Source organism: Microtus pennsylvanicus, chromosome 10, assembly GCF_037038515.1.
Source record: "Microtus pennsylvanicus isolate mMicPen1 chromosome 10, mMicPen1.hap1, whole genome shotgun sequence".
Taxonomy (NCBI): Eukaryota; Metazoa; Chordata; class Mammalia; order Rodentia; family Cricetidae; genus Microtus; species Microtus pennsylvanicus.
The window spans coordinates 56,647,008-56,663,252 of NC_134588.1; the positions used below are offsets into that span (position 1 = coordinate 56,647,008).

General features: G+C 36.6%; 1 protein-coding gene across 4 annotated transcripts in view; it reads left to right on the forward strand.

Annotated features, from left to right (window-relative positions):
- The first annotated feature begins 427 nt into the window (after positions 1-427).
- The window catches only part of Kifap3 (kinesin associated protein 3), a 137,886-nt gene continuing 122,068 nt past the window's right edge, over positions 428-16,245 (forward strand). For 2 of the 4 annotated variants that reach the window (XM_075988445.1, XM_075988443.1), the window contains exons 1-4: positions 489-709; positions 10,968-11,099; positions 13,760-13,914; positions 15,949-16,004. In XM_075988445.1, the coding sequence (XP_075844560.1) occupies positions 678-709; positions 10,968-11,099; positions 13,760-13,914; positions 15,949-16,004 (375 nt within the window). In that variant the 5' untranslated portion in view covers positions 489-677. Of the gene's footprint in view, positions 710-10,967; positions 11,100-13,759; positions 13,915-15,948; positions 16,005-16,245 lie in introns of all 4 variants that reach the window. The other 2 variants (XM_075988446.1, XM_075988444.1) reach the window with 2 other exon arrangements.

Here is a 16,245-nt window from a genome sequence, read left to right on the forward strand (position 1 = left end):
GGGGGGTACTTTCTACATCTCTGATTTAAAAGGCTACTTACAAACTTGACCCTAAGTCTACCCATCCCATAATACAAAGTATTTCCACCAGCTAGAACTTGGGGCAATCAAAGCAGAACTTTTCACATGTTCAAAATAGAAGCCCCGCCGTAGACGTTGTTAGTCAAAGGCTGACCTGATGCCTCCAATCAGTTAACTAAAAAGTTAACTGGTTACCCTTGCCTTATTTCACGCTAAGGACTTTGAATTCCAATTTTGGAGATTGCAATGCCTTTTCCTATCCCATCCTGCAGGGGGCAGTGACCAGGAATCTCACTCTTAACCACAGGCTCCCTGATCAGCACCAAACCCTTCCTGCACTGTTTCTGGGAACGTCAGATTAGTCGCGGGAGCCAGGGCCTGCAACTGAGCCTGCGCATACTGCAGCAGTCGCGTGGGCGCATGCGCTTTGCGTAGACCTGGGCGGGTCTGGGCTGCTCCAGTGTTTCGGGGGCCCAGGAGCCGTGGGAGGAGCCGGCGGCCTCACCGTGGTAACCGCAGCGCCGCCACCGCCCAGCCTTGCAGGCCTCGGGACTGTCACCGCCTCGGCTGTGAGGGTACATTGGCCGGGTCCCCGGAAGTAGCCTTCCCAGACTCTCAGACACCCCCATCCTCCCCACGCCGCTACCGCCGCCGCCATGCAAGGCGAGGACGCCAGATACCTCAAAAGGTGACGACCCGGGCCTCGCCCTGAACAGGTCCTTAGGCGTTTCCCCACTGATGTGGGTTGTCACTGGGCAGAGCTAGATGAGAGAAGGGGTGGGGTGCAGGGAAGGAGAAAGAAAGAAGTGATGGGGTGAAATGAAAGACGCGGCCCTGCGGGGCGCGAGGTCCCTAATCCACCTTGGCTTGGCGGGGCCCTGACAGCATCAATGGATTTCCTTGCTTCTTTAATTCATATCCGCAGTGAGAGGCAGGTTGGGCTAGGTAAACCCTCTATTTCATTTGTTCTGGTTTTTGTTTTTCTCCTGACCCATTCTCCTGCTTTTCTCAATAGATGAATCCCATGGGAGCGTGGAAGTGATTTCTGTCACAGCACCAATTTGTGTTTAGTTTGAGATTCATAAATCACAGGGGTTTTGAAATAAAGACGGACGTGGTGGTTTTTACTTTGTGCAAGACTGGCCTGAGATGTTCAGCCAGCTGTTCTTGGTCCACTTCACCCACTTGACTGTCATATTCACAATATAATTTATATAGGAAGTGCATTATTATCAAGACCTTGGCATGAAAGAGCTTCCCATTTTCTACCTTAAGTTTGTGTGGTGTTAGCTGTTCCAAAAAAAAGAAAGAAAGTATATAGAGATTCCACAACTTCTGTCAAAGATAGGGACATCCAGGGTTAAGAATACACCTCTCGCTGGACCAGAGCGAGCGAGCAGTGAACAAATTAAAGGCTAATGTGGGGTCTCTATTTTTAGTTAAAGCTTTGTTGCTGATTCCCTACAAAAAGCACATACTTTTTTTTGGACATAATTCATCTAAAATTATGAGAGCCATAAGGACAGAATACTTTTGAGAGAGAAACCATGCATGTTAGGTGGTGACACAAGCCTAGGTCCTAATATACTTTAATGAGTATATTTTTTCCTTTGCTTGGTAGGATTCTAGCTGTCACAGAAACACCTTACAAATGTTAGTGGCCTCTTAAACAGAGTCCAATGTTTATAAGATAAATCAACTATACTGCCTCTGCAGGATGGGAAACATAGCCCTTTGTCTTTTTCATTTTCTGTGTTTATGGCAAATGGAGAGACTTTGAGTAGAGGTTTGTAAATGGAACACGTGATCATAAGACATGCTTCAGGAGGCGGTGCTCCTTTCCCCACATCATTTTGCTAACAACATGCACACATGTACTTTTACCCCCACACCTCCAGGCATATGCACACAGAATTTTTGTACAGAGCATTAAATTTTCTAATTTCACATTAAACCCGAGTTTCTTTTAAAGAAAGTGCTGCTATTGTCCCATTTTCTGATTTTCATATGCTATGGTTGCTCCATATGCTATGGCGTTGATTTCCTCAGAGTCCTCAGACTAGTGTGGGCGCTCTTAAAATTGCATCATCTAGGAAAGAATAAATGCAACTGATGTAGTTCCCATGATGTTTTAAGCTGGAATTAGCATCTGGAAAGGGGTTGAAAGTACTATGTTTAGTTTTATCTAATTTTGACAGAATAAACTTTGCATTCCCTTCAGGTTAAATATATGCATGCACACATGGATATCTGAGAGAGATGATTATTATATATATGATATACAGAGCTAATGGAAAAGGCAGGAATTTGATGGATATGATAAGTATGATGCTTTGTTCAGTTTTTCACATTGTATAATTCGGCTCGACTTATACTGTGCATGGACACTTTATTCTGTTTTTGTGACTGAATAATATTTCATTGCATGGGTATATCATAATCTGATTATTTATGACCCAAGTGTAGAGATATTTAGGTGATTTTTTTTGCCACTTGCCTATAAATAAAGTTGTTAGGATCTTGATGAGATTTTGTGTGAACACTTCTCTTTATTCATTTTGTACATACATAAGCTTGGGATTGCAGAAGCATGGAGTGATTCTATGTTGGGCTCATGGAAGAGCCAACAAAAACTTTCTCAGTGTCTGTACCTTTTATGGTCCCTCTTATGTATGTAGGCTCCAATTTTTCCACCAATGCCTGTTATCTTCTCTCTTTGTACTGTTCTGTGTGTGTGTTCTGTAACTGTAGCTATTCTAGGGGGTATGAAGTGGTGTCTTTGATTTTGATTTGCATTTCCCTAATAACTAAGTAAGTTGAGCTTCTTTCATATGGTCCTTAGCCATTTGTCTTCCTATTTTAGGAAAAAGATTTTACTGAAATATATTTTCAATACAGTTTGTAAATATGCAATTTACAAACATTTGTCGCAGCCTTTTTTGTCTTTTTACTCTATTGAATATGTCAAGTGTCAACAATTTTAATTTGTTGAAGACTAATTTATAATAGTTACTGTTGCTTTTGAAAACATTTATAAGCCATTGCTAAATTTAAGGCCATGAAGCTTTCCTTTAAATGTTTTATAGTTTTAGCTTTTAAATGTTTGTCTTTTATGCAATTGAGTTAATTATTGTATATGGCACTTAAGAATATCTAATTTTGGGGCTGGAGAGAGGGCTCAGCGGTTAAGAACACTGGCTGCTCTTCCAGAGGTCCTGAGTTCAATTCCCAGTAACCACATGGTGACTCACAACCATTCATAATGAGATCTGGATCTCTCTTCTGGCCTGCAGGCATACATGCAAACAGAACACTGTATAAATCACGAATAAATAAATAAATCAAATGGGCTGTGATGCTGCAGGCCTTTAATCCCAACACTAGGCTACAAAGCGAGTTCCAAGACAGCCAGGACTGTTCCACAGAGAAATCTTGTCTCAAAAATAAATATATAAATATATGTATCTCATTTTTTTTTAAAAAAAAAAGCAAAACAGGATTAAATAAAGTCAGCTAAAAGTAGGAGCACAAAAGGTGGAGCAAACAACTAGTTGGCAGGACGTGAACATAAGATTATTAAGAAAAACCTTATGGAGTACAGGGGAGTCAGGAGGGTGAATAGAGATGTGCACAGGAATTAGAAAGGAGACTCACTGTTTGAGTTGGACAAGGGGAGGCTTCTGGGACATCGGCTTAGGAGGAAGGTCAGCTGGTGCTTTCTCTGCTAATAAAAAAAGTTACAAGCAAAACTCTCACACATATAAAATCTTCAAAAATATATGGAAAAGAATATCTTATCTTGGCATCATTTGTCAAGGACATTGTTCTTTTTCTCCGTTGATATTTGAGCATCCTTATTAAAATTGACTATAAGGGTAGATGTTTGTTCCTGCACTGTCAGTCCTCATCAACAGGTCAACTGATGTGTGTCTCTTTGTGCTAGTAACTCTCATTGCCTAAACGGGGAGGTTTTCCGTTGAGAAGTGTGAGTCCTACAACTTTGTTATTCTTTATTAAGCTTATGTTAATATTTAGAGTCTTTTGTTTCCATGTGAAATTTAGTGTTGTCTTTTCCGTCTCTGACAAAAACTGCTGTCAGGACTTTGATAGTGGTTCTATTGACTCCATGAATCATCTAAGGGAAATAGTGCTATCTAAAAAATTAATTATCCAGCCCTTGAACATAGGATGGCTTTCCCTTTTTTAAATTTCTTATTAATTTCTTTAACGTTTAAGAGTTTTAAGTGTTGAGTCTCCCTACTTTCATTTATTTGTAAACAGATCTATTTGTTGTTATGGGAAATTGAATTTTTTTGAATTTAGTTTTTAAATTTTTAATTACTATCAATGAAAAGACAATTTACTTTTAAACATACAACTTTGCTGAGTATGTTTATTAACTTAAACAATTTTGTGTAGTTTTTAGAATATAAAAATGAAATAATTTCATTACAGATGGATATAATTTATTTCTTATTTTCAAATCTGGATTCTTTTTACTTCTTTACATAGGTCTCATTAGGTTCAAATCTCTAGGATATTTGAAATAGAAATGGTGAAACTGGACATTGCCATGTTTGTGATTTTAAAATAGGTGTTTCTCATCATTAAGTATGAAATTAACTGGAGAATTTTCATTCATGCTTTGTATCATATGGAGGGGGTTTACCTTTATTCCTTACCAATTTCTGAATGAAGAATTTGTTTTTTTTATACAATTGAAGAAGACTGTGACTTGCAATGGCCTTAGCACATTGATTACATTCAACGTGTTTCTATCCAGCATGTGTTTTATGCAATTGAAGATTACTGTGACATGCAAAGGCCTTACAACACTGATAACATTCATAGGGATTCCTTCTCTCCATTATGTTTTCTTTTATACAATTGAAGACTATTTTGATATGCAAAGGCCTTTTCACTTTGGTTACATTCATAGGGTTTCTCTCCAGTATGTGTTCTTTTTTATTATTTATTGATTCTTTATTAATGATTTCTGCCTCCTCCCCACCACCGCCTCCCATTTCCCTCCTCCTCCCCCGGTCAAGTCCTCCTCCCTTGTCAGCCGAAAGAGCAATCAGGGTTCCCTGCCCTGTGGGAAGTCCAAGGACCACCCACCTCCATCCAGGTCTAGTAAGGTGAGCATCCAAACTGCCTAGGCTCCCACAAAGCCAGTACGTGCAGTAGGATCAAAAACCCATTGCTATTGTTCTTGAGTTCTCAGTAGTCCTCACATTCTAGAAAGAAACCCTATGATCCTAATCATTTTGGTAAGGCCTTTGCAAAACAGTCATCTTCAAATGTACAAAGGATCACAGAGTAAAGAGAACCCCTATGAATGTAGTCAGTGTGGTTAGACCTTTGGAGACCACTGTACTCTTCAAGATAATAAAAGAACAAACTTTTATTGTGTAGTGTAGGGAAACTTTATGAATGTATATCAGTGGAAGAAAGACTTTTCACATATTATTCACCTTCAGATGCATAAAAGAACACAGACTGGAGAGATTATTGTCAATGGAATCTGTGGTAAATCCTTTGTCACAATCATCTGCAAATACATAAAATAAACCATCTTTTAGGCAAAAAAAAAGAATTTGTTTTTATAAAATGGGCTTTCTATGTCAGGTGAGATAATCATTTACTATTTTTCTTCATTTTATTAATAAGTTGAACTCCTTGAGTTATATCGCATGGCCTGTGTAGTCTTTTAATGCGCTGCAGATTCTGCAGGCTAGCACTCTGAAAATATTCCCAGCTATGTTCTTCAGGAATGTTAGTCTACAACTTTTGTAATATCTTTGTCTCACTTTAAAATGTAACGTATTGTAAAGTGTTTTCTGTCTCCTCTTATTTTTGGAGGATCTTAAGAAGGATGGGTGTTTATTTTTCTTTAAATTACAAGTACAAACGTTTGTTGATGTAATCCTTGCTTAGGTCTTGTTTAGGCAATAAGATAGGGTCTCACTGTGACCTTCCTTGGACAGAAATTCTCTGTAGATCAGGATGACGTGAAACTCATAGAGATTTGCCAATCCTCTGCATCCTGAGTGCTAGAATAAAGTTGTATGCCACAATGCCTGGCTTTTTGATCTTTTTAAACAATCAACATTTATTTCTTCTTCATTTATGTTTCTATAAACTCTAGTAGTTTTTCCTCAGTCTTTTCTAGCTTCTTGAGGTGTAAAATTGAATTACATCTTTATATATATTTAATATATATATATATATATATATATATATATATATATATATAGTACATTCTCTCCTTTCTCTCCTCCCAGTCCTTCCCCCACCCCATTTGTTCCCACCCCCTCCAATCCACTTCTCTTCCATTTCTGTTTAAGAAATGACAGGTATCCTACATATCAAGTTTCAGTAAGTCTAAGCACCTCCCCATGTATTAAGGCTGGGCAGGATGACCCAGTATGGAGAGTAGGGTCTCAAAAGCCAGTTAAAAGAGTCAGAGCAGCCTCTGTTCTCACTGTTAGGAGTCCCACAGGAAGACCAACCCACACAATTGTAACATATATTCAAAGTGCCTACATCAGTCCCGTGCAGGCTCCCTAGTTGCTGGTTCAGTCTGTGAGCCCTATGAGCCCAGGTTAGTTGAGTCTGAGAGTTTTCTTGTGGTGTCCTTGACCCCTCTGGCTCCCACAATCATTTCTCCCCTTCTTCAGCAGGATTCCCTGAACTCTGCCTGTTTGTGTCTGTGGGACTGCAACTGTTTGCATCAGTTGCTGGATGAAGCCTCTCTGATGACAATTAGGCTAGGCACCCATCTGGCCTCAGGAGATGCCTAGTTCAGGCTACATATCCGCTATTGCTAGGAGTCTTCCCCATAGACTCCTGGGAGATTCCCTTGTGCCAGATTTTTACTTGACCCCAAAATGCAACCCCCCTTTCCAGTAGTCTCTTTTAGTACCCCTCCCCCTTGGTTCCTACTTCCCCAGCCTGATTGCTTGTATTCCCAACCCACCCTCCCTCAGTCCACTCATGAAATCCCTTATGTTTCCTTTTCCCAGGGAGATTCTTGATTTCCTTTACTTGTCTTATTGCTCTAGCTAGAACTTCAAGTACTATATTGAATAAGTATGGAGAGCATGGACAACCTTGTCTTGTTTCTGGTTTTAGTGGAATTACTTTGAGTTTCTCTCCATTTATTTTGAAGTTGGCAATAGGCTTGCTTTATATTGCTTTTATTAAGTTTGGGTATCTTTCCAATGCAGACATTTATAGTTACACATTTCTATTCAGCAATGCTCTGCCACACCCCTAAATTTTTTGTGTTGTTTTTATTTATAATTTCTCTGGTGAGTTACTCCTTGATTTAGTAGCTATGTGGATGTGGATTATTTAATTTTCCATATTTTTCTAAATGCTTTCTTTCTGTGCTAATTCCTAGTTTTATTCATTTGTGTTTAGAGAACATACACTATATAAAGTTAGTGTTTTCAAACTGATGACTTGTGCATAACGTAAGATCTAGCTGTTAGAATACCCAGTTTACACTTTGTAAAGGGGAAGTTCATCTCCTTTATATGTATTAGGTCTAACTGGTTATAATGTTCAATTTCTTTATTTAAAGTAATCTATATAGGTATATCTGTTATTCCGAGTGATATTGAAGTCTGCCACTATTGTTACAGACCTGTTTGTTCTTTCATTACTTCAGTCCTTGCTTCATATGGTTTAGGTCTCTACTCTCAAGTTTACGTTTGTACTAGTTAGATCTTCTGGATGTGTTGATGGGTTTCTCACCACAGCATTTGTTGTTACATTTTGTACTAGCTTTTAATTTAAAGCCGGTTTTGTATAAGTGCCCCACCTTTCTTTTATATTGTTTGTATTTTCTTTTCCCATCTTTTAACTTTTAATCTGTTCATGGTTTTGGAGCTGAAGTGTCTACCATGTCTACCATATACACATCATATATATATATATATATATATATATATATATATATATATATATATATATATATATATATATGCTTCATTTCTTAATTATCCATTCTGGAAGTCATTGCCTTTTATTAGAATTTAATTTATAAAGTAGTTACTTTATAATTAAGACTTACATCTGTTTAAAGACGTATTCTAGACTAAAGGTACACAGTGGCTTTTCTGTTTAGCTACATAGTTACCTTTATCAGTTTTCTTTACTTCCTCATTTGGTTTCAATTTATTACCTAGTTCACCCCAGGCCAAAGCATTCTAATAAATATTTCTGTGGTTTCAATTGTAATAAATATAAATATATTTCAAAGCTAGGTTATCATCTTTGGGTGCAGTTCTCTGGTACATATGTACAAAGTGGTGTTACTAAGAAGGCATTTTCAGGCAGTTAAAAGATATCAATTTAGTAATAGGATGCTGTAAATAAAAAAATTCAATAATTTTATCAAATTAAGAATTGATATAAAATATTTGAGAGATAATCATCTCAGAAGTTAGACATTCCTCATATGTTGTAAATGCTATGTTCAATTCTGTTTGACAGTTTAGCATTTAAAATAAAATCATTCATCTTATAAAAGTAAAAATAGAATAAAGTATAAATATAAATTTTAATGAGGTACATCCATTGTGAAAACAATTTTAGGGGCTAGATAGTTGGCTCAGCAGTTAAAAGTTCTTGGTGTTCTTGCAGAGGACACCAGTTGAGTTCTCAGCACCCACACAGTGGCTCCTAACCCACTGTAACTCCAGTTAGAGGGGACCTGATACCCTCTTTGAGTCTCTGCCGATTTTAAGTACATACATATGCACATACAAACACCCATGCACATAAAATATAAACAAAATATTTTCTGACAAAAAAATGCTCACATGGAATTCCAGCAGAATCCTACCATATTTTCAAACACGGTTTGCAATCAATCCTTCTTAAATTATTCAAAAAGAGAAGGCACACTGCAAAACTCCTTCTGAGAAGCCAGTACCATTCTAATACCCAAACTAGTTAAGGCACAGCTGCAGCAACAAAAAGAAAAACTATAAGCCAATATCCTATGAGCACAGATTGAAAATCCTTATTAAAATGCTTATGAATTTAATATAGGCTTATATCCAAAACATTATATACCATATAACCACAGGAACCATTCACCATGAATTGATGTAATAAGTTACATAAATGAACTTAAATATCAAATGATTATCTCAATAGATGAAGAAAAGGCCTTCAATGAAATCTTTCATGCCATTTTGATAAATGGCTTAGAGAAAATACTGGAAAATACGTATCTGAGGATGATAAAAGCTATATATGAGAAACCCGCAGCCAGCAGCATCTTAAATAGACAAAATCTTTAAGCAGGCAAACTGAAATCAGGAATGAGACAGGGCTGTCCTCAATCCTCACCTCTTTTCAATACACTGCTCAATGTACTAGCTGGAGCAATGGATCAAGAAAAAGAAAGTAAAGGGCTACAAGCAGGGAAAAAAAGAAGTCAAACTATCCTTACTTGCTGATGGTACAATATTACACATAAGAGACCCCAAAAATTTCACCAGAAATATTCTAGAAACAATCAACAATCTCAGCAAAGTGACAGGATAAGAATCAATTCTCAAAAATCAAGAGCTTTTCTATACACCAACAATAAACATACAAAAAAGAAATCATAGATACACTCCCATTCACGGTAACCCCAGAGAAAATAAAATCTCTAGGAAGGACTTCTACAATGAAAACCTTAAATCTCTGAAGAAAGAGATGGAGACACACTGGGCAGTGGCAGAACATCCCATGCTCATGGAATGGTACAATTGTGAAAATGACTACCAAAAACTGTTTACAGATTCAGAGCAATCCCAATCAAAACTTCATGTCATTCTTCACAAAAGTAGAAAAGCAGGTGCTATACTAAAATTTGTTTTGAACAATAAAAAGCCCTGGATAGCCAAAGCAATATTTAGCAAAAAATGCAGTGTTGGATGGATTGCTGTTAGAGATTACAAGATACAGTACAGAGCCATCAGATAAAATCTACGTGGCACCAGCACAAAAACAGACATGTAGATCAGTGGTACAAAATGGAAGACCCAAACATGGGTTCAGTGCAAGTAACTATAACCATCTCATATTTGACAAAATGTCAAAATCAGACCCTGGAGAAAAATTGAATCTTCAACAAGTGGTACTAGAAAAACTGGATGCACCACATATATAAGAATGAAATTAGACTCATATCTATCACCTTGCAGAGAAACTAATTTCACATGGATCAAAGGCCTAAATATGAAACCTGGAACACTGAGAATGCTAGAATAAAACACACACACACACGGTATATAAACGGCATATGTATAGGAAAGGACTTTCTGAATATGATCCATTTATCCAGGAATTAAGGCCTACAATTGACAAGTGGGGCTTCGTAAAACTAAAAGACTTCTTCACAACTAAAACAATTGAGTGAAGAAGAATCTCACAGAATGGGAGAGAATTGTTGCGAGTTATCCTCGATAGAGGATTGATATCAGAATATATGGAGAAATGGGAAACTTAAGAAAAAAACATGACTCATTCGAAAAATGGGCTATGGGTTTGAACATTGAGATTTTAGAAGGAGATCTAAAATTGCCTAAGAAATACCTCCCCAAAATGTTAATTATCCCCAGCAATTAGGGAAACGCAAATCAAAATGGCTGTGATAAAAAGCTCATTTTAGTCAGAGCCATCCTCTGCAAAGACAATTTTAATTATAAATGTTTCACTTGTGTTTATACATGGTTCTTTGGGTAAATACATTTTTTTTTCAAGGTAAGACTATTGATGAAAATCCGTTCTGCTGGGCCAGGAAATACATACTTGTTCCAGACCCACAGAATGTGATTAGATGGCATGTGTCAGTCTCACCCTCGTGTTTTAGACATAAACTGTGTGAAGATCATGGCTGTTCTGTGAGATTTTAATGTACTTTTTTTATATTTTTGTAGGAAAGTTAAAGGGGGAAATATTGATGTCCATCCATCAGAAAAAGCTCTCATCGTTCAGTATGAAGTGGAAGCTACCATTCTTGGAGAAATGGGGGATCCCATGTTGGGGGAAAGAAAGGAATGTCAAAAAATGTAAGTTTTCTTCATTTGTGTACATCTTTAAAATAGGGGACTTTATATAAACTTTATACAAATCTAATATTTTAATCTTTATAGGTAGTAAATATTTATGGAACACTTCTAGACAGACTTTATCTTAGTCAATGAAAGATTACATTAGACTATAAAAATAGGGAATATATTCTAGAGAAAGTAATATTTTTGAAATGCTAAGTGAAATTAATCACAGAAGCTACGTTTATATAGGAGCTTTTTGCTTAGTTTGGAAAATCTAAATATTAAATCCTGTATCCTTTTCCCCCTAGAATTGCTGGGAGTGGTTTGATGTTCAGATGTTCCCAAATGGGGCACAGATCTTTAATTAGTCCTTGAAAACAACCTAGTCCTCTGAAAAATGCTAGTAATAAGAGTGCTTTTAGATCCTCTGGTGTCCTACTTCCTTTCCTTCTTGGTTTTGAGAGAGTCCCTCAGGAACTGTCATCATTCTGCAGTTTTCTGCTAATTATCTTACCTTCCTCCTATAGTTCTGCTAATTATCTTACCTTCTTCCTATAGTTTTATGGTGAAATAAAATGAAAATGAAATTTATGCCCTAGCAATGCTGAAGCATATGTGGGCAGCCCATATATGGTGGTTTTGTTGAACTTGTCCATATTGGGCTTCATGATCTAAGTTGATGAGGATGACTGGCCAGTTCTCTTCCTCAAGAGGGCACCAGATCTCATTACAGATGGTGTGAGCCACCATGTGGTTGCTGGGAATTGAACGTAGGACCTTTGGAAGAGGAGACAATACTCTTAACTGTTGAACCATCTCTCCATCCCCATAGCTTTATGGTAGTAGAGAAGATTTCATATCACTTAATGTTCACCCTCAGCCCTCTCCCAGCTACACAGTGTTGATTTGGTAATTAGTCAGAAATCATTTCTACTTGTGCCATGTTTGGAATTGAGTGTGTTCGAGCTACTAGGAATGCATGTGATGGTGCCACTTTAAGTATAAGCATTGACTCCAAGTCCTTAAACACTCTGGGAATGGTTTCTTCCCCACAAAGAACATTGTTTCCCATCAAGATATTTTAGGTTGTCACTATAAGATGGTCACATTTTCATCTAAGAGGTGGAATCCAAGTACTATATGTACACAATCGCCTCCTACAAGAAACACCTATTAAGCCTGAATTTCAGTAATGCTATAGTTGAAAGCCCTGGCTTACTTACCCTACAAAGAGAAACTGCTTAGTGTCTCATTTTACTGTCTTCACTGGTTTTTCTGTCGGGATCAGGAGACTGACATTAGTGGCTCATGATGATAAATGAATCCTCTAGACCATACAAGACACTGACGAATATGTGTGCATTCTCACACTGCAGTCCAGATTACCCTTTTAGTCTTTCTCTCTCCGTTCTTTTCTGTTTGTCATTCCTTACCTGAGACTATAAGACTTGAGCATTCATGAAAATCTCTTGAGATTTCTGTAACAGCGTAAACGAATGCAGACAGATTGTAAAAATATATACAGCTTTAATGGAGAAATAGACTTACAGAACCACCGTTCCCGCAGAGACCAGAAAGCAGAAGCAAGCACTGCCAGATGCTCACCAGATTTATAGGTAAACATTAGCCAAAGGCGAACACGCCCCCTAAGGGGCGGGACTTATCCCTACAGATTTCAATATTAGATTTCCTAAAGAAAAGCTGTCTTTAACTTTATAATCTTAAAACCTGCACTTCAGGAGAGAAATTTAATTTTTAGTTCTGAGGGTTTCACTCACTAACAGAAGGTATGTCACATTCACTAACCAAAGGTATGTACCACAAGACCCTACCAAAAGGAAAATGTGTTTTGTTAATCCGAAAGGTTTTGTTAATGGTGGAGAAGAGAAAGTCTGTGTAGGTTGAGATAGGGATGACATAAACTGTCACCAAACTAGAAAGACGGGTGACTGTCTAGATCCACAGCCTGGCACTTCCGCCTCTTAGAATGCCTTTCTGATTTCATTTTGAGAAACTGATGGTTATGGTGTAGAAATCATACAGATGAAATTTTGTTGGCTTTTTCTCCTACTGAATATGAGTCTTGTATAGGAGGATTTACTTAACAGTCCTGATTTTATGTTTTCATAGTTGTCACTCATGCCATGAGTCCAAGTAAACAGGCACTGTCTTTTCTTTCTTTTCACTAGGACAGACTCCCAGTGATTGTCCTGGACTCAATTAAGAGGAAGGAATGGCAGAGTACCTCAGGGTTTATAGTACTTGCCTAGCAAGTGGCAGGTTCCAATCCCAGCACAAGTAAAGAAAAGTTGGAAAATGTTGTCATATTTAAGTATAAATGATACCATTTCTGACAGTATGTATTTCATATTCAGTCATAAGTAAAGACTGTGTTTTTACATCAGAAGTACTGCTTCAAACAGGGCTTAGGGATATCTTGTCCAGAAAGTCTTAAAAGATTTATGTTGTTTTTACTGCCTTTTTATGCAGCTCACAGGAAATGATTGCCTTGAACTTATATAAGCCTAATTGTATCTAAATTATTACTTTAATAAGATTCAATGGCTAGATAGGTATAGACTATGTATAATTTATAAATTATCTTAAAATAGTATTTTTGAATCTGTCATGTACTTTCTATAATATCTGAATTGGGAATTTGGGTGTGCTTGCAGCATTCGTCTGAAGAGTCTCAATGCTAACACAGATATCACCTCTCTGGCCCGAAAAGTAGTTGAAGAATGTAAACTCATTCATCCCTCAAAGCTGAATGAGGTAGAGCAGCTGCTGTACTATCTACAGAACCGCCGTGATTCATTGCCAGGAAAAGGTGAGTGGAAGGAGGTAGGGTTTTAAATGAAACACCAAAGGCAGCCTTCACAAATATTATGTTTACTTTGTAAATAGATGTGTAGTATAAAAATACATAGTTATAGCTGGGCCATAATGCACCTTTAATCCCAGCACTCAGGAGGCAGAGGCTGGCAGATATCTGTGAGTTCAAGGCCAGCCTGGTTTATAGAGTGAATTCCAGGACAGGCTCCAAAGCTACAGAGAAACCCTGTCTCGAAAAACCAAAACAAGTAAGCAAACAAACAAATCTAGTTATGAAAACTGTATTCATTTTGGTTGTAAGTTCTTACCAGTGCTAGGATAACCAGATGTACTTGTTTCCTGAAGTGGAGGTTTTATGCTTCTACATGCAGTGGTCAGACTCTGTTTCACTGTGTGTGCACATGCACACATATGCTGAAATAAGGAGATAAGTCTGTCATCATGGTAGTAGAATAATAAAAGGCACATTGAAGGCAGAGATCTTCTCTTTTCTAATTAGTCTTATTTAGTGAATTATTTATTTCAAGTTTTAATATACATATGAGAGATGTCTCATGCTTTAGATAACTCTGGGATATTACTCTCATGAATTTTCCTAAGAAAAGTATCACATTTCTTTTATCATTGTCTTTATTATTGTCATTTTCCTGTTCTCAACTCCTTCATGAAAGAACTGTACCATTAATGTTTTAGAACTCAGGAAATATAGAAGATATTTTCAAATAAAAAGGTTATCCCAATGAATGTTAGTGATTAGAATATATGAAAAAAGAACTGTGAAAAGTGTTCATTATATATGGATAAAATAATTCAAGTCAGTATTAGTCTCTCTCTGCACATTAGTAGTTGAAGGTATATAATGTTTTACTGCATATTAAAACTGTACTTGTCTAAATGATCAATATGTTTATAACTTTTTACTGTGATAATGTAGAGCCAGAAGCCTCCCCCTAAGGAGATGGCAGGAGGGACTGTAGCAAACTGTGGCACAGTGATTCATCACTTCAGTGATTTCTTTTTCTTTGCCAGTCAGAACTGTTATTTTATTTAAAATTAAAAATAATTTTAACTAAATTTTTTTTTTGACGCAGAATTTAACTTTTGATGATATGCCCTTACCTCTCATGGATAATGCCCCTGAAAGTGGAAATGGTTAATTCCTTTTCAATTCTGTATTTGTGTCTCTTTGGAAGAGTAGGCTGTCCTGACATTTTTATTGTCAACAGTGTGTTTCTCATTTTCCATCACTCATACTTTATAGCAGTATTTCTTTTCATAGCATGTAATAATTGTGTGAAACTGTGGTTTTTCATTAGGACAGTTTGATACATGAATGTAGAGTTCATATTTACTTCCAGCATTCTTGCTGATCCCCTTCTTCTAAATTGTCCCCTGTAATGTCCAAGTCTTTTATATCCATATTTATTTGCTAATTGTACAGTTTTGTATTTTTTCTAATTTATTTAATTTCCTTTCTAATTTATTATTGATTTAATGCATTGTTTCTGTTTTGAATATGAAAATATGCTTTTAACTGAATAGAGTAATAAACGTGTTCAGTACGTTTGAATGCCTCCTTGGGAATAAATGAAGATTAAGCTGATGTAAATATCAAAAATTCGTCTTTTAATTTATGTCCTTTAACTTTTCAGACAAAAATCATTCATTCTTAGTTACTTTAGCTTATAATTTAGCTACTATTTTTTACTCCTCCTGTGTTAACGTTAGTTTTCATGTTCATCATTTTTTTATTACTTACACTGTTTTCTTTGCCTTATTGATTTATGCATTCTCATCTTAAAAGAAGTATAATTTTGTCACAGATTTTGTTAGTTTATGTTCTCCTTAATAGCATCATTAGAACAAATAGCTGATTTTTACATGGAAATATTTTATGCACTGAAAAAAATTTCATCAAATATTTAGTTTTATACCCCCAGGTTAGGCAGCATCAATCTCAACTACTGAAAATAATTACTCCCAAACCTTTAAAACCTAATTCTTAGGATTTTTAAAATCTTTTTTACAGAAAAAAAAGAAAAATCAAGCAAGCCTAAAGATCCACCTCCTTTTGAAGGGATGGAGGTAAGACCGTGTGAATTCTGATCTGTTCAACAAAATACTACAGACATCACCTTTCCTTTCAGTATTGCATATGGCCATGTTCAGAAGTAGAATTTTAAATGGTTCACTTTAGAGATACCTTAAAAAGGCATCTTATTTGATCAATGCTTAATTGATTAAAACAAAAATTGTTGGTAGTGCTATTTAACACATTTTAAATTTATTAAAGTAGCAAAAATATTCTCAACATTTTGGAATAAGT